This window comes from Stegostoma tigrinum, chromosome 18 (assembly GCF_030684315.1).
Source record: "Stegostoma tigrinum isolate sSteTig4 chromosome 18, sSteTig4.hap1, whole genome shotgun sequence".
NCBI lineage: Eukaryota > Metazoa > Chordata > Chondrichthyes > Orectolobiformes > Stegostomatidae > Stegostoma > Stegostoma tigrinum.
In genome coordinates this window covers 34592507-34619932 of record NC_081371.1, presented here as the reverse complement: position 1 = coordinate 34619932, position 27426 = coordinate 34592507, and the positions used below count along the sequence as shown (strand labels likewise).

Below are 27426 nucleotides of genomic sequence, written 5' to 3'. Positions count from 1 at the left end.
AATGGGATTAACTGCTGAGATTCATTTTAATTTTTTACTTTAATTGGGATGAGGATGTCAATCTCTAGGCCAACATTTATTGCCCATCCTCACTGGGATATGGCTTTCAATTTATTGTCTGTCACTAATTGCCCTTAAGTAGATGGCGGTGAACTGTCTTCTTGAACTGGTCTAGTCCATTAAGTGTAAGTACACCCAGAATGATTTGCTAGTATTTAGTTATTACTATTGAGTCTTACCTTTGTTGAGACAGTGAGTTATATGTCATTGATTGTTGATTACTTTAGAAGGACTATGTATATAGCCAATCTAGTAATGTGACCAGGCCAGGGTGATTCAGCTGTTGTACTGAATTTTGCAAAATAAAATGATAACTTTTGCATGTCATATTGAGCAAGAGTTGTGGAGAAGTGCATTAATTGATGTTCAGAAATATAACTCAAGGACAAATTTCTTGGAAAGCAAACTAACCTCTCTAGACTAAAATGTATTTTTCTTTAAAAATAAATGTTAACCAAGGATTATTTCCTGTCTTCAATGAGTTTTGTCAATAACATCAAAACAAAATTTTGATATTTAAAACCATGATGCAATTTACAATGCCACCAAGTGGCTAACAGGGGAACTGCTGCACTATCTTTACCTTGAAGCATTTATAGTAAAAGACACTTAAAGCCCCGAGTTCAAGATACTGGCAAAACTGAGTTTATTTTCAGCCACTATGAGGCTATATTCATATCAGCAATTAGGGAGGCTTTGCTTTCTTGAAAGTTGCAAGGCAAACACTTCACTTTAGCTTAATATTTTAACTAATCATGGAAGTTAAGAGACAGGAAAGAGGCAGACTTAAGTTGCAAAACCAAGCAAGCCAGGAGCTATTAAAGATCTGTCTCTAGTTTTTAAAAGGGCAGTAGCTATATGGAAAATTGAAGGAATTAGCAAAAAGACACAAGTATGCATAGGTAAGGATGGCTATTCAAGTTATGGTGTTGTGCAAGTTAAGTGTTAAATCAAGTGAGCAACTTTATCCTGGATGATGTAGAGTTTCTTGATGCTGCTGGGGCTGCACTCATCCAGGCAAGTGTAGTATATTCCATCATACTCGTGACGTGTAACGTTATAGTTGGTGGATAGGCATGGGTGAGGTAGGAGGCATGTTAGTTGCTGCAGAACTCCTAGCCTCTCACCTCTTTTGTAGCCACAGTAATCATATAGCTGGTCTAGTTCAGTTTATGGTCAATGGTAACTTCCAAGATGTTGATTATGGATGATTCAGTGATGGTAACACCACTGGATGTCAAGGACCAATGAATAGATTGTCTCTTGATGGAGATGTGCATTGTCTGACACTTATGGCATGAAGGATATTCACAATTCTCAGCTCAAATGTTGTCCAAGATATGGTCTGCTTCAGTACCTGAGGAGTCACAAATGGTGCTGAACATTGTATAAGTGTTGGCACACATCCCCACTTCTGACCTTAGGCTGGAGGGAAAGTCATTGATGAAGCAGCTGAAGATAGTTAGGCTGAGGGTAGTCGCCCAAGGAACGCCTGGAGGGATGTTCTGGAGCTAAGATGATTGGTCTCCAATAACCGCAAATAGTTTTCCTGTGTCCCAGGTATGATTCCAATCAGTGGAGAGTTTTCCTTCTGATTCAAGTTCACTTCTGTTTTGCTTGAGTTCCTTGAGGCCACTCTCAGTCAAATACTGCCTTGATGTAAAGGGTACTGTCTCTTCCAACAGATCTGGAGTTCAGATCTTGTATCCATGTTTGGGCCAAAGCTCTGATGATGTCGGTAGCAGAGTAACTTTGCTGGAACCCACAGTAAACATCAGGGAACACGTTAATTTTGAGCAAGTGCTGCTAGATAACACTGTTGATGACCTCTCCCATGACTTTGCTGATAAGTGGCAGTTGACTAATGAGGTGGTATTTGGCCAGGTTGGATTTGTTCTGGTTTTGTGAACAGGCCATATCTGGGCAATTTTCCACATTGCTGGGTAATGCCAGAGTTGTACATGTACTTGGCTACGAGTGCAGCTAATTCTGGAGCGTATCTTCAGTCGTATTGCCAGAATGTTTTCAGAGCCAACAGCCTTTGTGGTATCTAGTGTGTGAATCAAATTGACTGAAGACTGGCATCTGTGATTCTGGGGATCTTAGGAGGAGGCCAAATGGGATCATACAATCATCACCTCTGGCTGAAGATGTTTGCAAATGCTTCAGCCTTTTCATTTGCACTGATATGCTGGCCTCCCTCACAATTGAGGTTTGGGATATTTTGGAGCGTCTCCTCATGTTAGTTCTTTAACTGCCTGTCACCATACAAGGCTGGAAGTGGCAGGACTACAGTGCTTAGTCCTGGTCTGTTGGCTATGGGATCACTTAATTCGGTCCATTGCATCTTGCTTTCATTGCTTGGCATGCATGTAATCCTATGCTGTAACTTCAGCAGGTTGTTATCTTATTTTTAGGTATCCATGATGCTGCCTCTGAAATGCACATCTCGCCCTCTTAGTTGAGCCAGATTTGATGGTAGTGGTAGAGTGGAGGATATGCTAGGCCATATTCAGTGGCTACAGATGATAGCTGCCCTGTCTTCAGTACCAGATCTACCCAAAACCCTTCCCATTTAGTACAGCGACGGTGTCACACAACACAATGGGGGGAGTTTCCTTCCAGTGAAGATGGGACTTTATTTTCACAAGGACTGTGTGGTGGTTGCTCCTACCATTACTGACATGAACAGATGCACCTGGGACAAATGGGTCAGTGAGAATGAGGTCAGTAAGCTTTTCCTTTTTGTTGGTTCCCTCACTGTATGTCGCAGAGTCAACCCAGCAGCTACTTCCTTCAGGATTCAGCCAACTAAGTCAGCGGCACTTCTACTGAGCCACCCTTAGTTATCAACATTGAAATCTCTAGCCAAAATATAGATTAATAACTTACTAAAGTCTCACACCAATGGAATTTTTACATTTGTTCATGGTGGTGCCCTTGGATATTCATTACATAAATGACATTTTTCACTTACCTCTTCAATGAGCCTTTGTACATATCAATCATATATATCATTTAATAAGATTTGTAATCATAATTATCATCATAGAATCCTTGCAGTATGGAAACAGGACATTCGGCCAAACAAGTCACATCACCCCTGCAAAAAGAATCCCACCCAGACCCATACCCCTGCCCTTTCCCTGTAACCCTGCATATCCCATGTCTAATCCACCTAACTCACAGACCCCTGGTCACTATTGGCAATTTAGCATGGCCAAACCACCTAACCTGCACATCTTTGGACTGTGGGAGCAAACCAGAGCACCCGGAGGAAACCCACGCAGACATGGGGAGAACGTACAAACTCCACACAGTCACCCGTCGGTGGAATTGAACCCAGTCCCTGGTGCTGTGAGGCAGCAGTGCCAACCACTGAGCTGCTGCGCCTCCCCAAATCATTGGCAAGAAGGGTGATCAAATTGTTGGCATGACTTTTAAAATGATTTGCTTTTTTATTTTTAGTTCTTATCACTCAAAGTCATTAACATTTTTTGAACTTTTTGATTAGAAAATCAGTGTTTTTAAAATGATGCAATTATCTAAGTTATTAGATAAACTGCAGACGTTCCCTGAACAATCGTTGATATTTCGTATTTTGCATAGTCCCCATCTAATTTTGTTTGAGCTTTTTCATGGAAGGTTTCCTATGCATAAAGGGTATCTCAACGGTCTCCAACCAAATCAATACTAACAAAGTGGCTTAATTCAGCTATTTTGCAATAGAATCACCTCAGTTTTAAGTGGCATCTATGTGTTGTAATCTGTAACCCTGAAACGAATCAAATTTTTGTGCTCTAAAATGTTACTTCGAGCTTTGTTACTGAATGACTCGAAGTAACATTTTAATAGATTTATTTCCATACACTTAAGATGCAAACACTATCTAACATAGCACAATTAATGAATCATTGATAAATACAGTTGTTAGCAAACTCAAGCCTCTTGTTATCAGTGCAATTCCTTCAGATTGATCCTTAACATCTTCCTTGACTTCTGAATTCTGTGCATCATGCATTGCATCAAAACTCCACTGTTCCACTTTGGGAAGTTTACCAATGACATGTTGTGTCACTTCTGAAGCACCTGCTTACAGTTCCTCAGGCATTTCTGAGGCTCATTTGTCCATATTATTACTACCTTAATCTTGTTTTTGCTGTGAAACTAAGCAATGCTAACAGTGCCTTCATCCTCATTCATCTGTTTGTAGCTTGTCTGCTGCACTGACACCTGCTCTCCATTATCTGAATGATCTTGAGAGCCACAATCATCAAGTATTCCATCCTTTGTAACATCACAAAATGTCCTGTTCATGCCATCAAAGTTGTTGCAGAGTTAAAAGCAGGAGATAATTGATCAAACTGGGTGTCTTTTTCAGAGAATCAAATGTCCATTAAGACCTGAAGCCTATTCACAGGTAATATACTAGCACACTCCAGCAACTTAAACACAAGTATTGAATAAGAAATACCCTAACTGAATTTCTGCAATCTTTTATACAGTCCTGTAAAGTATTATATTTGTTTAAGGAATGACTCTCTTTCAAAATCTATCCAAATCTGACTACATCCTGTAAGCACCCATTAGACAATTCTTATTGTAAATTTCATCCATTTGGCTTAATAGTAGATTCAAACCTTCCTCAAAATCCAGCTGATGGACATCCAGGTCATAAAATGCTTAGCTTCTGATTTTACTTTTGTCAGAGAGCATCAATGCCAATGCCTTGCTTTCTCTCTGGTAAGGGCAAAACCCCCATGTCCACCTATCTAAGATAACAAAGTATGAAGCTGGATGAACACAGCAGGCCAAGCAGCATCTCAGGAGCACAAAAGCTGACGTTACGGTCCTAGACCCTTCATCAGAGAGAGGGATGGGGAGAGGGTTCTGGAATAAATAGGGAGAGAGGGGGAGGCGGACCGAAGATGGAGAGAAAAGAAGATAGGTGGAGAGGAGAGTATAGGTGGGGAGGTAGGGAGGGGATAGGTCAGTCCAGGGAAGACGGACAGGTCGAGCCGGCGGGATGAGGTTAGTAGGAAGGAAATGGAGGTGCGGCTTGAGGTGGGAGGAAGGGATGGGTGAGAGGAAGAACAGGTTAGGGAGGCAGAGACAGGCTGGGCTGGTTTTGGGATGCAGTGGGGGGAGGGGACGAGCTGGGCTGGTTTTGCGATGCAGTGGGGGGAGGGGGCAAACTGGGCTGGTTTTGGGGCGTACTGGGGGAAGGGGATATTTGAAGCTTGTGAAGTCCACATTGATACCATTGGGCTACACACAAACCACCTTGTGTAAAATAATTGCCCCACATGTCTTTTTTGAAATCTTTCTCCTCTCACGTTAAAAATATGCCCCCACATCTTGAAAACCCCCACCCTATGGAAAAGACATCTGTCATTTACCTTCCTACACCTCCTCATGATTTTGTAAACCACCATAAGGTCAAGCCTCAACCTTCCAAGCTCCAGTGAAGGAAGTCCCAGCCTATCCAGCCTCTTCTTATAACTCAAACCCTTGATTCTTAGCAGTATCCTGGTAAATCTTTTCTGAGCCTCCTCCAATTCAATAATGTCCTTCCTACAGGGTGATCAGAACTGCACTCAGTATTCCAGAAGAGGCCTTATCAACACCCTGTACAACCTTAACATGATGTCCCGACTTCTATACTCAAAGGTCTGAGCAACGAAGGCAAGTATGCTAAATGCCTTCTTAACCATCCTGTTTATTGTGATGCAAACTTCAAAGAATTATGTACCTGAATCCCTTGGTCTCTGTTCTATGACACTACCCAAGGCCATACTTTTGATTGTATATGTTGTGCTCTTATTGGATTTGTCAAAATGCAATAACTCACATTTATCCAAATTAAGCTCCATCTGCCACTCCTCAGGCCATTGACCTAATTTATCAAGATCTCTTTGTACTCTTATATTGTCTTCTTCACTGTTCACTATGCCACCAATTTTGGTGTCATCCGCAAACTTACTAACCATGCCATCTATATTCTCATCTTAATCATTTATATAAATGACAAACAAAGGTGGATCCAGTACCGATCCCTGTTCGTGACATTTTGAGCAAACTGAGCAGCAATTTTGATCGAGTTTTTCAAATGGTCAGTCAGTTGTATTTCTTTAAGCTCTATAATATAAGATTCTAAAAGAATGAAAAATTGTAGGCTTCTGCGAGTATTTTGAGCAAAATAGGAAAAAAAGAGAAATCTTAATTCTTGAACACTGTTGTTACGAACAATTTCATGTCTAAGGGAGCAAAAACCTAGGCAACTTTAAGTTAGCATCTGAAATTCAATCCTACAAGCTGAGATATAGACATTCAGAAATATGTTCAGCAATATCTAAGACTGTGCAAACATCACAGTGTAGCACTTTGTACATCACTCTTAGTAGCACTGTCACCCTTGAATCATAAAGGGGAGGCAATGACCTAGTGGTATTATCATTAAACTATTAATCCAAAAACTCAGTTGAATTCAACAAGTGAAAAAGCTAAGAATCTACTAATGATGTTGAAACTATTGTCAGTTGTTGGAAAATCCCATCTGGCTCACTATGCCCTTCAGGGAGGGAAATCTGCCATCTTCACCAGGTCTAGCCTAAATGTGACTCCAGACCTGTAGCAATGTGCTTGGCTCTCAACTACCCTCTGAATTGGCTTAGTAAGCCACTTGGTTCAAGGGCAGCTAGGTGCAAGCAGTTAGCATTGGCCAGCCAATGGTTCCACAAGTGAATAAACGATGATGTGGGTCAAATCCAACGCCAGTGCCTTAAGTACCAAGGAAACGCTACATTGACCAGGAGCTATCTTTCATGAGATGCCAAATTGAGACCCCTTCAGCAACAAAAACAGAAGTTGTTGGAAAAGCTCAGCAGGTCTGGCAGCACCTGTGAAGAAAAGTAGATTGGAAATGAGAACTCAGGAAAGGTCACCAGACCTAAAACGTTAACTCCGATTTCTTCTTCACTGATATTGCCAGATCTGCTGAGCATTTCCAGCAACTTGTGTTTTTGTTCCTGATTTGCAGCATCCACAGTTCTTTCCATTTTTATTGAGGCCCCTTCTGCCCTGTCTGGTGGATATAAAGAATCCATACTCTGAAATTGAGCAGGAGATTTCCACCCAGTGTCCTGGCTAATATCTACCTGGCTATCAATGATGCTGAAAAATGATTCTCTGCCACTATCTTGTTAATGTTTGTGGAACTTTACTGTGTGCAAATTAACTGCAGCGGTCCCATGACACAGCAGTGGCTTCAATGTTATTGGATTTGCTGTAAAATCCTTCAGTAAGTCCTAAAGTGGTGAAAGGCACCGAGCATGTTTTCCAAGGCAATAATTGATTTCCAATCTATTTTGCTCAACAGGAACAGGTTGAAAAATTGGAGAATGCAATGGAACATCGCAATTAATGTTGATTCCAGAATTGTGTTGGTTTTCAGTTCAGTGAAAACGACTACAGCAATATTACCAGGAAGGACGTTATCAAAGAACAAGTGAAATTCAAATGAAGAAGAAGGATTAAATAACTCAGTTTGCTAATATCTAAAGGCACTTACTTCCCTCCCAGGTACAATGTAATAGGTTGAGAGCTCCTTCTACCCGTTTCCAGTGTTGAAGATGGAAGAATGCATATGCTATTGCTTCACTGTCTCCTCTCTTCAGAATATGTTCTGGTGGAAGTATTAAACTTTTCATTTCTAATAAATACTGAGAAAAATAACAATTTAAAAGGACATGATTGGAAGACCATGGATTGTAAATGAAAGTGATTATTTTTTCAAAAACTTAACATGCTTCACACAAAATTATTGTTGTTTTATAACTGACTAAATAGTCTATCTGCTATTTGTCAGCATTGCTGATTAATATATCCATTTTAGAATTAATGTAATTTAACTGTTAATTTTCGACATACGTCAGACACAGATATTTCCCTCATACATTCCAATTCCCTGTAATTAGAAATGATTTTCACGCCTTCACCACTGACACATTGTAAGAGATTGGAAGCCAATTATATCTGCTGGTAACGTTATATTTAATCATTACAACCAAGCAAAGCTATTGGCTTGCAAACGAATTGCAAAAAGAACAACCACTCACTTTGGGTACATGTGGGTTAAATTCTACTGCCCTGTGTATTGCTTCTACAGCATTCATTTCTGCAGTACTCAGCCCTCGCCTTGAGGCAGCCTCTGGTGAGAATCTATAACAACAACAACAAAACCATTCATCACAATTTACTTCCTGAGATCACATGACTCTGTTAGCCAGCAATGAACATAACAAAGGGACACGCTGGGCTCCTGGAAACCTAGTAATCAAGGACATAGACACTGTACATCTCATTGCACTGTCCGGTATTACCCAAACCTCATAGAAGTCTTAAAATGTATTAGGAGAAACTTGACACCTGAGAGAGAATGAATACAGAGATAATGGGAACTGCAGATGCTGGAGATTCCAAGATAATAAAATGTGAGGCTGGATGAACACAGCAGGCCAAGCAGCATCTCAGGAGCACAAAAGCTGACGTTTCGGGCCTAGACCCTTCATCAGAGAGGGGGATGGGGGGAGGGAACTGGAATAAATAGGGAGAGAGGGGGAGGCGGACCGAAGATGGAGAGTAAAGAAGATAGGTGGAGAGGGTGTAGGTGGGGAGGTAGGGAGGGGATAGGTCAGTCCAGGGAAGACGGACAGGTCAAGGAGGTGGGATGAGGTTAGTAGGTAGCTGGGGGTGCGGCTTGGGGTGGGAGGAAGGGATGGGTGAGAGGAAGAACCGGTTAGGGAGGCAGAGACAGGTTGGACTGGTTTTGGGATGCAGTGGGTGGGGGGGAAGAGCTGGGCTGGTTGTGTGGTGCAGTGGGGGGAGGGGATGAACTGGGCTGGTTTAGGGATGCAGTGGGGGAAGGGGAGATTTTGAAACTGGTGAAGTCCACATTGATACCATATGGCTGCAGGGTTCCCAGGCGGAATATGAGTTGCTGTTCCTGCAACCTTCGGGTGGCATCATTGTGGCAGTGCAGGAGGCCCATGATGGACATGTCATCAAGAGAATGGGAGGGGGAGTGGAAATGGTTTGCGACTGGGAGGTGCAGTTGTTTGTTGCGAACTGAGCGGAGGTGTTCTGCAAAGCGGTCCCCAAGCCTCCGCTTGGTTTCCCCAATGTAGAGAAAGCCGCACCGGGTACAGTGGATGCAGTATACCACATTGGCAGATGTGCAGGTGAACCTCTGCTTAATGTGGAATGTTAAATGATAACAGATGATTTTTAGTTTGAATACAGTTAGCAAAAAGTTGCCTCCCAACTGCTCATTTACTTTTCCTTTCCATAAACTATGGCTTTTTACTTTGGCTTTTCTCTCTACTCCTTGTTTTATTCTATTTCAAAAGGAGGTTATGTGGTCTTGATCAATTTTGAGGGAAGGTCACCATTTTAATTGTTAATCTTTTGGACTGGTTCAAGTATAGAATAAATATTAGATACATGAGGGATACAATCTCATTCGCAACTTCAAATAATGCCACAAACCATAAACTCAATATCTAATGAGTCAACCGTGCCTAATTTTGAAACCAGATGTGGGATTGTGATGTGGAATTAACACATGTTGCTCCTGATGCAGGTAGTATGTTCACTGACATGATTGTAGTGTGCAGCTAAGTCTGCTGTTTAGTGGCTGCAAGCCTCACCAGGGGTCCCAAATCATGCGCAGTTGGCATCAGATTAGGACCATCTCTGATACCTCCCTTTCCTTCCCGAATCTCTCCATTTCTGGTGATGGCCTCAAAACTAACTCAAGCCCACCAACTCCCACAGCTACCTAGACTACACCTCCTGTCACCCACCTTCCTGTAAGAATGCGATCCCCTACTCCCAATTCCTCTGCCTCCACCGCATCTGCTCCCAAGATGGGGCATTCTGCTCCCAAGCATCCCAGATGTCCTCCTATTTCAAGGACCGTAACAGCCCCCCTCTGGTGATCTAACATGTCCTCAGACGCATCTTTCGCATTTCCTGCACTTCTGCCCTCACGCTCCTCCCTCCGACAAAAATAATGACAGAATCTCCCTTGTCCTCACATATCACCCCACCAACCTCTGCATCCAGTGTATAATTCTCCGTCACTTCCACCACCTACAATCCGACCCCACAACTAAAGAGATATTTCCCTCCTCACCCCTAACTACCTTTTGTAGGGACCGTTCTCTCCGTAAATTCCCTCGTCCACTCCACACATCCCACTTACCCCACCACCCCCAGCATCTTTCCCTGCAACCGTAGGAAGTACTGCACCTCCCCACCTCACCTCCATTCAAGGCCCATAACAAACTTTCCACATTAGACAGGGGTTCGTCTCCACATCTGTCAACTTGGTCTACTTTATCTGCTGCCTCCTGAATGTAGTCTTCTCTATCTTGGTAAAGCCAAGCATAGACTGTTTTGCACAGCATCTGCACTCTGTACATGACAAACGACAACACCTTCCAGTCGCCAACCATTTTAACTGCTCCTCCCACTCCCTGGGTGACACGTCCATCCTGGGCCTCCATCAGTGTCACAATGACACCATCCGCAAACTGGAATAGCAACACCTCATATTCTGCCTTGGGACCCTACAGCTCGATGGCCTAAATATGGAATTCACCAGTTTTAAAATTTTCCACCACCGGCCTTATCACATGTCCAACTCCCTCTCATTCCTGCCTCCTTGACTTGACACAACTTCTCTCCTACCTATTGGCCCTTCCCACCTCACTGACCAATCCCCACCACTCCCAACGTGCACTCACCTCTCACCATCTCAGCTACCTTCCCTAGCTCCACTCTCCTCCCACTACTTATTTCCCAGCTCTCTCCCCCTCCCCCATTTCTGAATAAGGGTCCCAGTCTGAAACGTCACCTTTCCTGCTCCTCTGATGCTGCCTGGCCTGCTGTGTTCCTCCAGCTCCACACTGTGTTGTCTCTGATTCAAGTATCTGCAGTTCTTGCTATCTCACAGCCTGGGATGACTAGCCTCTCAACTTTCCAGTAAAGAACAATCAGAGGCAACCCAACACGTGGGTGTTGATGTAGAAATGCACATTTCACTGATGTCAGCTCAGCTTTCTCTGTACATGTTCTTTCTCTTAGCAACAAGGCCACAGACACCAGTGTTCAAAAGGGCTTGAGAGAATCGCGTCTGTCTGGAACTTGTCTTTCAATAGACTGCTAGGATTGCTGAGGTACCTGGGAGGAGGGGCTGGAGTTCTAATCCCACGGTCCATTCTCTGGACGACAGCAGTCCTTTCTTCACAACTGCCTGTGGCCCTGCTTTTGCCTGCCAGCCAGTCGGCCCAGACTGCTGCAGTAATTGTCAAGTTGGTATATCCCAGCCTGTCTGCAAACTTCACCAAGGACATCAACAGCCTACAACCAGCCATGCTGTTACCACTGGGATTGCACTGCGTAGGAGCTCTAGGATAGACACATAGAAGACACTAAGGGAATACATGAATGTGATTAGTTGACATTTATATACATTATTGGTGGTTTGTGACTTATGAATTTGTTTGTGCTGTTCAACCTTAAGGTTTGATTTATTTCATTTGCGATACTAGACTCTGCCTCATTCCCATTTGGATTGGTACATATTTCTATGTTTTAACCTGATTAATTAGCCTATGAATTGATCAATGTAGATTGCACTGCAGTTCAGCTTTTGGGCTATAAAGGCATTTCTTAAATAAAATGACATTATTGTTATTATTACTTTGTGGCTAAATGATTATGATTAGTGAAAGAGGGAAGACAAACTGGGACTACTGCTGTTCAACTACTGAAGATACTGACAATGGAATGGGGAATTGGAGATTCATTTCTTTCTATTGCAGTTGAATAAGTTCTTCCTGAACCAATGCATCAGAACTGGGTTCTCTGCTTCCTCTCTTCTTCCTCCACCTGCTCACCATACAACTAGTAGCAATGGCTGTGCTCTCATTGTGGCTGGTTCATGTAGCAAGTAGCAGATCACTAAGAATCTTGACACTCACTCTTCTAAGTACTGCAGGATACCTTCAGAGCAGTGCAGGCAGTGGAACCATTTCAGCAGACCAAGATTCTTCTCTGTTGCATTTAATGTGGCAGCATGGCCTTCATCATATGCTTGCTGTGCACTGAGAGAGCCAGGCTCCAGAGTGCTCAGCTGTGTGATCCACTTTTCTAGTGGCTCAAATGCTGACAGCACAGCAGCCTGCCACAGAATGACAGCATTATAACAACTGCCAGGATAACGAGCATTGAGCTGCACCAAGGCCAGTGGCAGATCCATTAGTCAACCAGTGAATGGAATCCCTTCCAGTTTGGATCCAGCTCAGAGCTGACAGTCATTGTCATGGAAGGACACATGTTCTTCAAATCTACTGTTCTCTGGCAAGAGACAATGAAATGTAGTCAGCTGTTCTTTGAACAGAGAGCATTAGCAATGTCCGCATTGAACTGTGGGTAAGAAACTGCAAGAATTTTTTGATACCTCCTGCAAAAGTCTCCAAGGACCTAATGTGTGCAAGTTCACAATCATTGGATATTGTCATAGCCACACTGACAATGCAATTCTTGCCCTCTATTAAGATCACAGTTGTGACTGCAACAGATGTCAGATTTTAGTAAGGGTGGCCTTGCTGAAGTACAGGGATCTTCTGTATCACTCCTTGCTGAGTTTCAGGTATGGGATTTCCTCTCTTGACACCCTGGGTAGATGTGGGCTATTGCTGAGAGCCCATCTTACCCTCCTGCTTCCAGCAGATTTTTCTGCTCTTTGTGCCCACTGTTCATTCTGCCAGTGACAATGTATTGAAGTGGAACGTCTATCAGTAAATGCTTTGAACAGAAGTCTTAAGGCAGGACCAAATCCTTTACAATGTACCACAGCACTCAGTGCATGCTTTAGTAACTTTAAATAATTCCAAAAGCACCAAAAACCTCTCTAATTCTAGCAAAAATGGCATCAATTAGCAACCAACCAGAGGGAAGTCAATGATGCCTATAAATGCCACTGGTGTCAGGTCTTTCCTGCTGCTAAATCCTGTTCAGATGTGAATAATCAAAAAACTGCTTTAGCTTGTGCAGCAATCTCCAAACTGATATCAAATTATATGCTGTCTGACATTATGATCTGCGTACTCTGCATTCTTCTGATGGACACACTCTCGCCAATATGGCATTCAGAGTGACTTATACCACAAGTTAATACATGCACAATGGATGCCGTTTTGGATCTCCAACGCACCCATTTTCTGGATATTATACGAGAGAATTTTAATCTGTTTCAGTCTCCTTTGATCAGAAATGTCATTCTTGGCATTGCATTCATATTAATCAGATAGAGAATACCTACTTGTCAGAGACTGCTCTTGCTTTAAGAAGTGCTGCGGTGTAACATATTGTTGCTGACTTTGGTAAGCTAATATCTGTCACAAAAGAGAGAAGATGTCATGATTAACCTATCTCAGTAGACCACAAAAATCAAAGCACTTACTTCACTTGATAGTTAATGACTTTCCCACAAAATGCTTTATCTGCCAAGGCTGCATTATGAAAGGAAGAGATGGTAAGGACTGCCAATGCTGGAGTTTGAGATAACACAGCGTGGAGCTGGAGGAACACTGGCTTTGCAGTGGGTTTGTAACTCAATCAGATATAGTAAGAGGTAGTAAGATTTCTGAAGAAGCATCCCGACCCGAAACGTCAGCTTTCCTGTTCCTCTAATGCTGCCTGGCCTGCTGTGTTCCTCCAGCTCCATACTGTGTTATTTATATTATGAAAAGAAGTTCTTTCTTCTTGATTGATTGATAGCTCATCACATCATGTAGATAGAATCCAATAAATAATCCATTATAGACAAGATTGTAGATATTGCCATCTATTCTTAACCTGGATTACCTTACACTAGTTTGATGGCCAGGTTTTATATTGGCTTGTTTTACTTTATAGAGTTCTGGAAATCTTAAAAGTATTAAAAAAATGCAAGTTGATTAAATTGCATTTTTAATATATTCACCAATGATGAAAGGATTTTTCATGAATACATACAAGAAAACATCTTCCCAGTTCTGTACCATGAATACAAGACATTCACTAGCTCTTCTGAGACTTCAGTGACTGCACCTGAACTTCAGAAATTAATGTACAACATGATGCAATTTGTGTTCATACAAGGAAATTCATTAAATAAAAACTATATTTCCATGTAACTTTGGTTAGTTTGAACTCAAAAAGTCAAGTACTCTGATATGTCTACTGGTATTGAAAATTTATAAACAGAATTATTACAAATTTAGACTCCACCCGGACTAGGATTTTAGTTTTATTTGTTCTCAGAATATATATTATACTAGCAAGGAAGAAATTAATGCTTATTCCTTACTATCAGTAGAAGGTACTGCCTTCTTGCACTGTTGTGGGCCTTGTGGGTATGGCGCTCACAACATGCCATAAAGTAGGAATTTGAGGATTTCAACCTAGCACAATGAAACAATTGTAATACACATTCAATCAGGTTGGTGTATAATGTGAAAGGAACTTGGAGCAGCATGAATTCACACAGAGGAGGGGAATTATAGCCCCGCAGTCCATATACTGCTAATTTCAAGTGTAATGATTTATAATCCTACACAAAATATGAACTGCCTGTGCCTATACACAAAAGTGACCCACCTGGGTTCTGGAATAAGCAGTTCTTTCTGCTGTTGTGTAAACAAGCTGTCCTAACTGTGGAACTGTGTGATTCAAGTGAGGCAGACTAGGAGGAGTGCACAGCCTGTCATTATGAAGCAGAGCCTTATGAGAAGGACACCAGTGGTAGGAGAATCCATTCAAACTGCTTATCCGTGTCAGAGCCAATGTGTAATATCACAGCAAAACAGCTAGGCTGGTTGTGGCTATTTTCTCCATGTCTCTTTCGATTGGCCAAATGATATAAATCAGAAGACATTTATTACAGCTGAAGAGTACAGTTAAGAAATTCATTTTAAAACATTTAACAGCCAAATTAATAAGTTAAATCGAATAAAGGCGACTAGGCAGTTGATGTGTTGCAGTTGAAATATGAGAAATCTGGTTGATATAGTAACCACACCTGCAACAAGTTTTGCCTGCTCATGGAATGCCATGCCCTGTAGGTTATGTCCCAAACTGAAGTCACAGTTTGTATTGTTCCCTTGGAAGAATACGCAAAGATAGAGGTGATAAAGGAAGTGGGCTTTATCTAAATGCACTATGTGGACCAGCCTGGGTTCCCGCATGAGCATGCTGTGAAGATCACAGCCGAAGAACATTCTCTTAGCCACCCACGTTTCAGGTAAATGAAGGCACACTTTCACTTTTGAGTGTAGCAAACTAATTGGAGAATGGAACACATGATTCTACATTAAGCCATTCAGATACAAGTTCCCATGCTTGACCTTCTGTTTGTGGTACAAAGGCTTCCCTAAGCCAACAGCAATGGAACATCACAGTTAATTTCCATTCACCCAGGGCACAGAGAAAGTAAAGGCACAGCCTCTGCAAACCTGCTGGTGATTCAGTGACCGACTGAAAGCTTTACATTAGCGGATGGTCATCAGTTCAACTGATATTCCCTCCATAAATGAGCAGCTTAAAGTACAGTGCTGCCTGGCCTGCTGTGTTCCTCCAGCTCCAGACTGTGTTATCACTGCAGTTCTTACTATCTCTGAGCTTACAGTACTTGCAGTCTAGTTCCATTTATTAAAAAATGTTGAGCAGATATAGGACTGAAAGATTGCCTCTTGTTATGAAACAATGCCCCCTGCTGCTTGAGAAGGATAGGTTCAGAAATATTTTCTGGAAATTAGGGCAGAAATATAAACTCGAAATAGCACCTTCTGACTACAATCAGACAAAAAGCTTATTTGACAGCAGACAATTTCATTAAAACTTCAGTGAAGTGCTATGGGTCATTTTGCTACATTTAAAGGCACCACAGGGTATGTAAAGTTGTTGCTGTGAAACCAAATAATTTCCAGCCTTTCCTCAAGCATTTAAAAATCCTCTGATTTTAATACTTAACAAGGGCTTACCGTCATATTTGGCTAAAACAGCTTGCACGTCAGCATAAGCCTGTAGCTCTAAAAGTGCCTCCAGTAAATTTTCATGAATGTTGAACATACTGAGAAGGGGAAACTCCTTCATCAGCTGTAAACAAAAATCAAATTGACAATTACATCGAGAACTACCATAGACAATAAGTTCAAGATTAATGAAAAATAAAGACAGTAACAATAATGACACATTTGGATTACACACTTTCAACAGATCAGAACATTTGTCAATGTGCGTTAATAATGAAGCATTGATATCTTATATGTGATTTTGATTTTGGATTCTGCGCTGATCCTGCAGTGCATTTGCAATTTTATGTTATAGCTAATAAAGCTGGATTAATTGTTCAAATGGTTTGCTTATGTTCCAGAATTTACCATCAAGAGATGTGTATTTTTAAACTAGTTCTTGAAAATAGTTAAGCTGTAGCTCACAATGTTGACATAAGAGATGAATGGTTTATTAAAGGAGGCTGGTGCAATACATTGCAAGGAAAAAATGTTAAGACTTATAGTTTGCAGATCTTGTTGCTCTGTATAGAACCACAACAAGCACTGATAAGCAGTCAGGTATAATTTGAATTTAAGGTTATACGCATTTTGCTTTGCTTGCATTCTTAAATTTGAACAGTAAAGGAGAGATTTAAGTGTCAACATTATCACAATGTCTTTGTGTGTTTTCAGTCAAATTCTAGGAGCAATATTGTTACTACTGGAGATAACAAAGTGTGAAGCTGGATGAACACAGCAGGCCAAGCAGCATCTCAGGAGCACAAAAGCTGACGTTTTGGGCCTAGACCCTTCATCAGACCCTCTCTGATGAAGGGTCTAGGCCCTAAACATCAGCTTTTGTGCTCCTGAGACGCTGCTTGGCCTGCTGTGTTCATCCAGCTTCACACTTTGTTATCTTGGATTCTCCAGCATCTGCAGTTCCCATTATTTCTGATTGTTACAATTGGATATGGCTTAGAGGGTTCATGGTTCATATCGGTCTTGAATGGCTGCTGGGACCAGTCACATTGGGCTGGATTTTAGTTCTGGGGTTGGGACCCTGACGTTGATGCATTTCTGGGTCCCAACTTCAGATTGCACAGTCACCTGCTGGCCACTGCAATGGTTCATTATTGTTCAGGGAGCTCACTCACTCTCAAGTTAAGCACAGAGGCTGGGGTCTTGATACTGCAAGGCCAGTAGAAGATCTTTCATCCCTCAGTGTTTGGCAGCACCACCTTCACAGGTTGAAGCTGCTGGTGCAGATGGGTGAGAACAAACGCGTCAAATCAGAAGCCTCCTTTGAAGACATTTTCAAAAAGTGATATTAAAATGAGCCAGTCCACTACTCTTGAGGGGTAAAATGGTCGATAGAGTGCATCCATCTCTGGGCAGTGCTTTAGTCTCATGCACAGGGGATCACCCATGCTGAATGGAATACTCCAATTGTCATTGACAGTGTGGCCTTATCAGGCCCATATTGGTGCCAAATTAGCTACATATTGATTACAGGTAGGTTACCATTTATCTACTGAATCAACACATTCTGAATGGGACAGAGGCAGGAAGCTGCCTACAGCCAGGCAGAAAATTATTGGCCAAATTGGTATCATCTCCACGGTTGTGCAAAAAATGTGGCACATTGAGTAGGGGTAATTCACCTTTGCAATTGTCATTTCAGTCCTTTTAAACAGATGATCATGTGCAACCAGCCACACTTGGATATTTGTGATACGTCAGCTCTTACTCACATCCCGCATCATTTTTACCGCTTCTCTTGTCCTTCCCAGTTTTCGCGAACACATTGCCAATCTTCTCTTAATGTAAACTAATACATTTGTGTCCCTCCCTGAAAGACAGATAATCCTATGTGAACAAGTACGTTTGCTGCAGTCAGCACAACAACTCATCTATTCTATAGGCAGAAACTGGCCATCCAATGCCTCAAAGCTACCGACCTTCAATTAATTTCCTGCATCAAAACTCAGAATGCAGAAAAACCATTTTTCTTTTAAACTTCTGCCAAGTAAGTGGGTACTTAGGGTACCTGGAAAATAGTTAACATTCTCAAAGAATTGTTTGATTTTACAATACTGCAGACACAAAAACTTTTGGGAATTTTTTGTTATTATTCATGCACAGGACAATGACATCACTGGCCGGTTCAGCATTTATTTTCTGTCCCCAATAGTCCAGAGGGCAGTTAAGAGTTAACCACATTGCTATGGGTCTGCAATCAAATGTAGGCTAGATGAGGTAAAGATGGCAGTCTCCTTCCCTAAAAGTGAACCAGATGGGTTTTTCCCAACAATTGACAATGATTTCATGGTCATCTCTAGACTCTGAATTCCAGATTTCTTTCATAGAATTCAAATTCCAACATCTGCTATGACAGGATGTGAACTCAGATCCACAGATCATTACCCGGATCTCTGGATTAACAGTACAATGATACTACTACGAGGCCATTGCCAACCTTCATGAAAGGATAAAGATTATGTTTAGCTAAACTGACAACTACAGAAGTCGTTTGAACCACAGTCTAAACTTTTTAAAAAATGATTTGAACAATTACATTAGCAGATTACTATAGCTGAGTTCATGCTGTCTTCATGTTCTTCCTTTTGCATACCATTACAAATTTCTGAAAACTTATGTCAAAGTGAACACAAAACATGCCTTGTCTAGAAGACTGTAACAATCCATTCCATACTCAAGTGTATATATACTTCATTTCCCACTTATCACTTCATTGGAATTATCAGCCATGAGCTAGGTAACCAGTCTGGCATGACAGGATGCCAGGGATTTATAAGGTTTCCATTTAACAAACTCTCTCACCTAATTATTCACAAGTGTATTCATTTGATAACTTACTAGGATTAGACAAGGTAGAAGTGGAAAGCAAGATAAATAAATGTGGACATTTTCACATTATCTATCTGGTACATCAGCATTACATCTCAGTGCAATCATGGACACATTTTCTTGGGGAAAAAAATGGGAAAGCTGGAGTGTTTCTTAATGTAATAAGGAAGAGATTATAGCCAGGAACATCTGTCAATGTTGCAGAACACTCTATCCTGCATTCTGTCAATATCTCCTTTTTTGGAATTGGTCTTTTCTCATTTCCTTCTTGCTTCAAATAGTTCTGTGTTACAAACCACTACCTGATAAAGGTTGCTACAGATAGCTGCTGTCCAGACTCCTCTGTATGTTGCTTTTAATTTGGTTGTTGGAACTTATTATTAGAAACAAGGCTTCCTTACTTGACAATTTTGAAAACAAAGTTTTCTCTTCTAAGTACCACAGAACCTAATGTGATAGAATCAGGAACTTTCTCTGCATTTTCTTATGAGCTGTTGTGAAAACACTTACCTAAATAAAATAAATAAATGACATGCTACAGACAGAAATGAAGTAAGGCATAATTTCCACAAGTGAGTCATGTAAGTAATATACAATAGTGATAAACATTTATTGCCATCTTTTTACAGATTCAGTTTAGAGTACACCAATGGCTCCAAATTAACACAAGACTTATTGAATTAGCCTGTTACCAGCACAGCAGGTGCCTTAATATTCCATATCACAACAGACTTCTCATTTTTAAAAAGGAATGTCCAATGACGTCCTTTCAAATCTCCTAAAAGATGTTTAAAGGAGCAGCTACCTCAGATTCCTTAATAAGGAGCAGTCAGTTGAGATTCAATGTAGTAAGGCATTTTTTGAATGAAGTAATTCTTACATTTGATCAGACTCATCTCTTTAAACATTCAACAATATAAGACTTAGTTTGTATCCAATCCAACATGAATATCGGTATCTCAAATCATGCTCCAATAAAATATTAATGAAAAGCAGTAGAATACATAACGCTCCAGTCCATCCCACAAAAATATGTATAAGCAAGTTTCTAAGTGAAGAAAGCCAGAAGAACTGCAGGTGTTGGAAGCCAGGAACAAAAACAAAGTTGCCGGTAAAGCCCAGCAGGTCTGGCAGCATTTGAGAAGGAAAAAACAGAGTTAATGTTTCAGGTCCGGTGACCCTTCCTCAGAACCTCAGACCTGAAACGTTAACTCTGTTTTCTCCTTCACAGATACTGCCAGACCTGCTGAGCTTTACCGGCAACTTTGTTTTTGTTCTAAGTGAAGGATCTCTATCTTCCAAGCTTTTATTTCAAAGACTTCTTCATCCTTTCCCAAACAAAGAACTATCACAGGATTACAAGCATGCTAAACAGCAGAAGCAGCATGCAACAGACTGAGTCATATATTATTACAATCAATGGATAAGATTACAACTCTTAAGTTTTGTCACGTTGACCATGAATGGTGGCGGATAATTAAACAAAAAACAGGAGGAATAGGCTTCACAAGTATCACTATCTTCAATTAAGAAGGGATCCCAGCATGCTAATACAAATGATTAAATGGAAGCATCTGCAGTCATCATCATCCAGGAAGGGCAAGTGGATAATCTGTCTTCACCTCATCCTGAGGTCCCCAATGTTCAAGCTGCCAGTCTTCAGCAATTTCACTCCATGTGATGATATCAAGAAACAGCTGAAGGCACTGATGCTGCAAAATCAATGGACCTGACAAAATTCTGACAGCAGTGCAAAAGTTTTGTGATCCAGAACTTGCGGCGTCCCTAGTCAGCACAGTGGCTGGCACTGCTGCCTCACAGCACCAGGGATCCAGGTTTGATTCCAGTCTTCGGCAACTGTCTGTGTGGAGTTTGCACATTCTCCCTATGTCTGTGCGGGTTTCCTCCGGGTGCTCCAGTTTTCTCCCACAGTCCAAGGATGTGCAGGTTAGGTGGATTGGCCATGCTGTATTTCCCATAGTGTCTAGGGTGAGAGATGCAGGGATAGTGTAGGGGGTGGGTCTGGGTGGGATGCTCTTCAGAGGGTCGGTGTGGACTCAAATGGCCTGCTTCCACACCTTAGGGATGCTTTGATTCTAGTTAAGTTGTTCTAATTTAGCTACAACATTGACATCTACATGACAACATGGAAAATCACCCATGTATGTGCAGTACACAAAGTGTACGATAATCTAACCTGACCACTACTATTCTATGAGTCAAATCTCAATGATCAGCAAAAAATGGAAGTGGTCCTTGACAATGTTATCAAGTGACATTTTCTCATAAATAATCTGCTCACAGATTTTTAGTTTGGATTCCGCCAGGACTCGACTCCTGACATCACTACAGCCTTAGTCCAAACATAAACAAAAGAGATGAACTACAGAGGTGAGGTCAATTTGATTGCTGGTGACATCAAGGTGATATTTGGCTGAGTGTGACAACAAGGAACCTTAGTAAAAATGAACAATGTGATCAGGTGACAACTTTACAGTGGCTGGAGACAAACGCAGCACACAAGAAGATGGTTGTAAGGCAATATTTCAACCGCAGGACATCACTACAAGGGTTCCTCAGGGTAAATTCCGAGGCACACACATCTTCAATTGATCAATGACATTCCCTCCATCAGAGGGTCAGAAACGGAGATGCTTGTGAATGATTGTACAATGTTCAGTACCAGTCATGACTCATCAAATACTGATGCAGTCTATGCCCATATGCTGAAAGACTTTGGGCACACCACGCTTGGGCTTACAGTGGCAAGTAATATTTGTGCCACACAAGTCTCAAGCAATGACCATCTCTGTCAAGAGAGAATGTAAACGTCTCCCTGTGGTGTTTAAGAGCAGTATCATTGCTGAATCTTCCAATATCAATATCCTGGGAGTTACTACTGAACTGAAACCGAACTGGATCACCATTTAAACACTGTGGCTACAAGAGGTCAGAGGTTGGAAATCTTGCAGCAATTAACTCATCTCCAAATCCTCAAATAAAAACTGAAAGAACTGCAGATGCTTTAAATCAGGAACAAAGTTGCTGGAAAAGCTCAGCAAGTCTGGCAGCATCTGTGAAGGATAAAAAACATAGTTAACATATCGGGTGCGGTGATCCTTCTTCAGAGGGTTCCACTGAGGAAGGGTCACTGGAACCGAAACGTTAACTCTGTTTTTTTCCTTCACAGATGCAGCCAGACCTGTCGAGCTTTTCCAGCAACTTTGTTTTTGTTCCAAATCCTCAAAACCTGTCTCCCATCCACAAGACACAAGGCAGGGGTATGGCGGAATGCTTTCCTCTTGCTTAGACGGTTGCAGTTCCATCAACACTTGAAAAAGTCGATGCCACCAAAGACAAAGCAGCCTGTTTGATTGAATTTCTATTCCTGTCTTAAGCATTCACTAGTACCTCACAGTGGCAGCAGTGTGTGCCATCTGCAAGGTGCAATGCAGGAACTTGACAAGCCTCCTTCAACATCACATTCCAAATCAAGGACCACTAGCACCCAGAAGAACAAGGGCAAGCCTAAGAATATTGCCAGCCACAAGTTCCCCTGAGGTGAAACCATAATCACTGATCCTGCAAAGTTCTTGAGACAAAGTGCAGAAATTCCCTTCCTTACAACACTATGGGTGTGCTTTCACTAGATGGAGCGTATCAATTCAAGAACGTGGTGGTGATCCACCTTCACCATAGGCAAACAAGGACAGATAACAAATACTGGCATTGCCATGTATCCCATGAAAGAACTTTTAAAAATTGATGGTGGAGTCTCACACACTTCGAATTTAAAAAAGCCAATCTCTCTTCAAGTTTATACTTCCGTGGATTTCCTTTTAACAAAAGATAGAAAGGTGTGCTTTTAACGTGTACTTTGACATTTATACAGAAAAAGTAGTCACTTGGTCTTTTTCAACTCTGTAACAGATGGTAGGAGCAGTAATTGATCTGGCTGCAAACGTGTAAACCTAAATGGAAAGCCACGAGACTGATGAAGTATTTTCAAATTAAAATTACTACAGAATTTTTTTTGCACATTTTCAGCAACCTCCTGGCCCTCAGGACTCTGCTGCCAAGAGACTGGGCAATCTATCTTCTGCAGGGCCACAAGTAATAATGCCTAGCTCATCTGTGAGAAATGACTTACATCTCCTATTTACCTCTGCCCTTACACAATGACATCCACAACTACTCATCAACTCCAAGAAATTAAGTAAGTGAAGCAAGCTACAAATAAGATTGCTGATCATCAAAACAAGAGGTTTAAACTGGTTGCAGGGTACTTACTGTGCTGTGCTTCATACTGAGCTCCATGGTGCTGCAGTTGTTGGCTCCGTCTATAACAAACCTCCCCTGCTTTTAGTGCCTGTTTAAAAAGTCTTTCTGCTTCCACAATAGTAGTGGCTTCTTCTTCAGCCAAAAGAATGTAGGCAGTGGCACATCTACAAAAAGATTAGATTAGACTTTAATTCGACATGGCCTTACTTGATGCTACAGCATCGATAAAGTTTTAAAGCGACATTCATAAATAGTTTTTCTTCCCTTAAGCAAAATGCAAACATCCTAGGCATTGATTAAAAATTGTAGCTCATTTCTCTGCATCAGGAGAGTGTATTCCACTTCCCATGAGAAGTAACACTTCTGCAAATAAGCCAATGAAAGTCCAGTGGTTGGCTTTCTAAAACACTACATTCATCCCTGTAGAAAGTTGATGATATTATTTATTCAGGGATATAAATAAGAAACAGGAGTTCATGCAAATTAGTGCCACGATAGCACCACCAATGCCTTTAAAAAAGAATGGAAGTGCTGGGAAATTCAGCACGTCTGGCAGCATTTGTGAAGAATTAAACAGACTTAATGTTAATAGTTTGATTTGACTCTTCTTTAAGAAGAGGACTCTTTTATTTCTGTTTTTATTTCAGCACCTGTAGCACTTTGCTTTTACTTGAATGCATCGATCTTTAAATTAATTTTTTTAACTATGTACAGCCAAAACCTGTCAGTTTCCATTCCAAGTATATGCTGAGTTAATAAAATGCAGTTGTTGGTAATGCTTGAAAAAGCCTCAATTCCCACTGAATGGAGAAGGCAAAGAAACACAATTCCCATTCCTAACAATTATCCAGGCCAGTTGCTGGAAAATACCAAAAATCCATGTCATAGAATCCCTGCCGTGTGGAAACAGGCCCTCACAGCATCCCACCATACCTGTCCCCCCATATCTACACATCCTTGAACAATACAGGCAATTTAGTGCAGCCAATCCACCTAACCTGCACATCTTTGGACCATGGGAGGAAACTGGAGCACCCAAAGGAAACCCACGCAGGGGAGAACGTACAAGCTTCACACAGACAGTCGCCTAAGGGTGGGATTAAACCTGGGTCTGTGGTGCTGTGAGGCAGCAGTGCTAACCACTGAACCACTTCCAGGGACACATATGTCTGAATTTGCCCTTGCTATTGCATAGCTTGCTGACACTGTCTACACACCCACAGAGCAAAATGGTCACTTGAGCAAAGTACTGAGAGCTGAATGTCGCATTCACAAGACCTTAAGCCAATCAAACATCATGAGCTTCATGAAGAAAGGAAAACATAAGATACCCATGGCATTCAATTAGCTTGTCACTTTAGACCTGAGGTTTTGCTTGATGCAGGCCTAGGAAAGCTTGTCCCTAGTGTACATTAGTTGGAACCTTGAAATAAAACATTTCAAATTGTTTGGATTTGGAAGCATTATATATAAAACTGCCGATCACAATAACAAAAATGTTTTGGAATCCTGATTGATTTTTGAATAAATCGATTATCCACATCATGGCTTGTAACTACATGCTGAATAAGGTACTGTATGACATTCATTAGTGTGTGTGCTTTTTTAAAAATTATAGTTAATACAAAGTCACAACATACAGGATAGTAAACCTATTTTTCAGTGTTCACCCTGTCAGGGTCCTTCTTGTATGTTTAAACAAAGTCACCTTTTGTCTTTTTAAACTCCAAAAATAATAAGCCCAATTTGCTCAGTCTTTCATCACCAGAAACAAGCTAGTGAACCTCTAACGTATTGCCTCCAATGCAAAACTTCCTTAAAAAATGGAGACCAAAAAAATTTTGATATGGATTCAAAATGCACATATTATTATGTAAAGGTCAATCCAGGCTTTAGTTCGAATATATTGCAATTTTAAGAGTTTAACAGCTTCTGCTAAGGCAAAACAGCATCACAGCACAAATGAGAAGTACATTCCATACAGGCAAAAAAGAGTTAATAGCAATTTTTAGTACAGTTGGGAGTACAGTGATTCAATTAAGCCTCTCTGAACAGTGACTGAATCCCTCAAGAATTACTTTTTAAAATATAATTATTTGTTTCCAGAACAGTAGCAATGTTGGAACACTGCACTCATAATGAAATCCTGGTCATCTGAATACTCTGTGCAGGTCACATCAGAAAGCATGACATTTTAGGACTATCCATAGTGGACAGAAATTTCAGGTTCCTTCTTTGAAGGGCATGGCTGAATTTTCATCATTTTTAATGACTGGTTTCCTAGTTTGTAATTCATGTGCTCTGCCCAAAGGCAGGTGTTTGGCTCACTTTCGACTCTTGCCTCATCCTGAGGTCATTACTTGGTGGCCTTTTGACCAGGATGGTTTGCTAATGTGTTCCACTGTCAGAAACAGGATGGGGCGGCAAGTTCCAAGTCTACCTGAGCCAAATCGGAAATCAAATCCCTGCTGCTGGAATTAGCATGAACTAGCCATCTGTGCAAACCAGCATCCCCAATATCATCAAACTTTACAGCATGCACATCATAACCTCCTATGGTGGAATCTGAACTCATGATTTCTGAGCTGTTAACTTAGTATCATAAACACTAGATTACAGCAACTTCAAGAAATTCTCTAACTTGATTTGAGAATATTTGTAATTCTTATAAAATGAATGCCAAGTGCAGCAGAGACATCATGGGTTAGATTAAAAGGCAATCAGGATGGCAGTGAGGAAAATATTTGTACATTATTTTATGTAAAATTAGATACAGAGATACAAGGTATATGGCACCATGAAGCTAAATTTTCTCTTTCAAAAAACAAGGGCAAAAAATATTCAGATCCAGGACAATTGTTAAGAGTTACTGTTTACATATCAGAATACAATGACAGTTCACCCTGTTTACAAAAGTTCCAAAATATTATAAAGGAGTAAGTGCAACTGAAGCTGAAAAATATTATAGCTAAGTCTTCTAAAAGCTTGGTACGTGGTAGCTTTGCTTGGAAATGTGATAAATATGAAGTCAAATACTCTGCTGGGTCTCTAATTAACTCAGGGCAAGATTTTCCTTTTGCTTTGTTTCCAACTCCGATCTGAAAATCTTGGTTTAACTGTCCAAGTTCACACTTGAAGAATGCTAAGTGATCATTTAAATGGGAAAGAATTATCTACCATGGCAGCTACCAGCGGAATGTTTGATCCTAGAATAAAACAGAATCACAGAATTGTTACAGTGCAGGAGCAGGCCTTTCGGCCCATTACATCTACACTGGCATTACAGGATATCGGCAATTTTGAGAGTTTCCACTTTGAAATATGAAGTGGAATAATATTCAACAGTAGGGCTCTGCCAACTGCAATGGTCAATGAATGTTTTAATGATTATTTAAGTAAAACGGTTACTCAAACAAGTTATAGAGCGATTAACTTCTGTTTCACCTGCACACAGGAACATGTTGTCATGCTGAACAAGGTGTTGCTTGCTATTCATTGGACGCATGTTGACGAGAAGCTGAGAAACCAAATACTGAAATGTTTCGGTTACTGCAATGATGTCAGAAGTTTTTTTGCAGAACAGGACCAGAGCGAGTGAATAAAACCAGAGTGCCAGACTGTATAAGTCTCAGACTGGCTGATGTGATGCCAAGATACATAAAGTGAGTTAGGGAATAATGGGCACCAAGGAGTGATTAAGGAGCAGTTATTTCTTTGAGTAGCTCAAATAATGTAACAAATCACAAGAGCAGAGCCCTCAAGCAGTTTATAGCCACCATCCTCCTTTTGAAATAAGATCACAGCCTTAAAATCACTCCCAGGTGACTTTTTAAGAACATACATTGTGAAGTTTATTCCATTTTGGGTCCTTCTCTTTGCTTGCAGCGGCTGTAGCAGTGGATGCCAATGGTAAAATACCCTGGATGAAAAGTGGACAGGGGTCTGATCAGAACAGACACAGTGGAAACATAAAACTGTACAGAAGTTGATCATCAGCATAAAACAATTGCTCACCTTTATGTATTTGTAAAATACATTGCTTAGAAAAAAGTAAGTATATAGATACATGAGGTAGAACGAACGTGTTAGGAGTACACACCAAATCACTGGAACA

At 41.1% G+C, this 27426-nt stretch overlaps 1 protein-coding gene across 14 annotated transcripts in view; it reads right to left on the bottom strand.

Annotated features, from left to right (window-relative positions):
* Nucleotides 1–27426, bottom strand: part of LOC125461111 (suppressor of tumorigenicity 7 protein homolog) — a 180883-nt gene that overhangs the window by 19356 nt on the left and 134101 nt on the right. For 6 of the 14 annotated variants that reach the window (XM_059652441.1, XM_059652440.1, XM_048549501.2 and 3 more), the window contains 8 exons: nt 27154–27231; nt 23322–23476; nt 17915–18012; nt 16152–16266; nt 13451–13523; nt 11305–11532; nt 8178–8280; nt 7631–7781 (listed from right to left, as the gene is read on the bottom strand). In XM_059652441.1, the coding sequence (XP_059508424.1) occupies nt 7631–7781; nt 8178–8280; nt 11305–11532; nt 13451–13523; nt 16152–16266; nt 17915–18012; nt 23322–23476; nt 27154–27231 (1001 nt within the window). The remainder of the gene's footprint in view (nt 1–7630; nt 7782–8177; nt 8281–11304; nt 11533–13450; nt 13524–16151; nt 16267–17914; nt 18013–23321; nt 23477–27153; nt 27232–27426) is intronic. The other 8 variants (XM_059652445.1, XM_059652446.1, XM_048549510.2 and 5 more) reach the window with 3 other exon arrangements.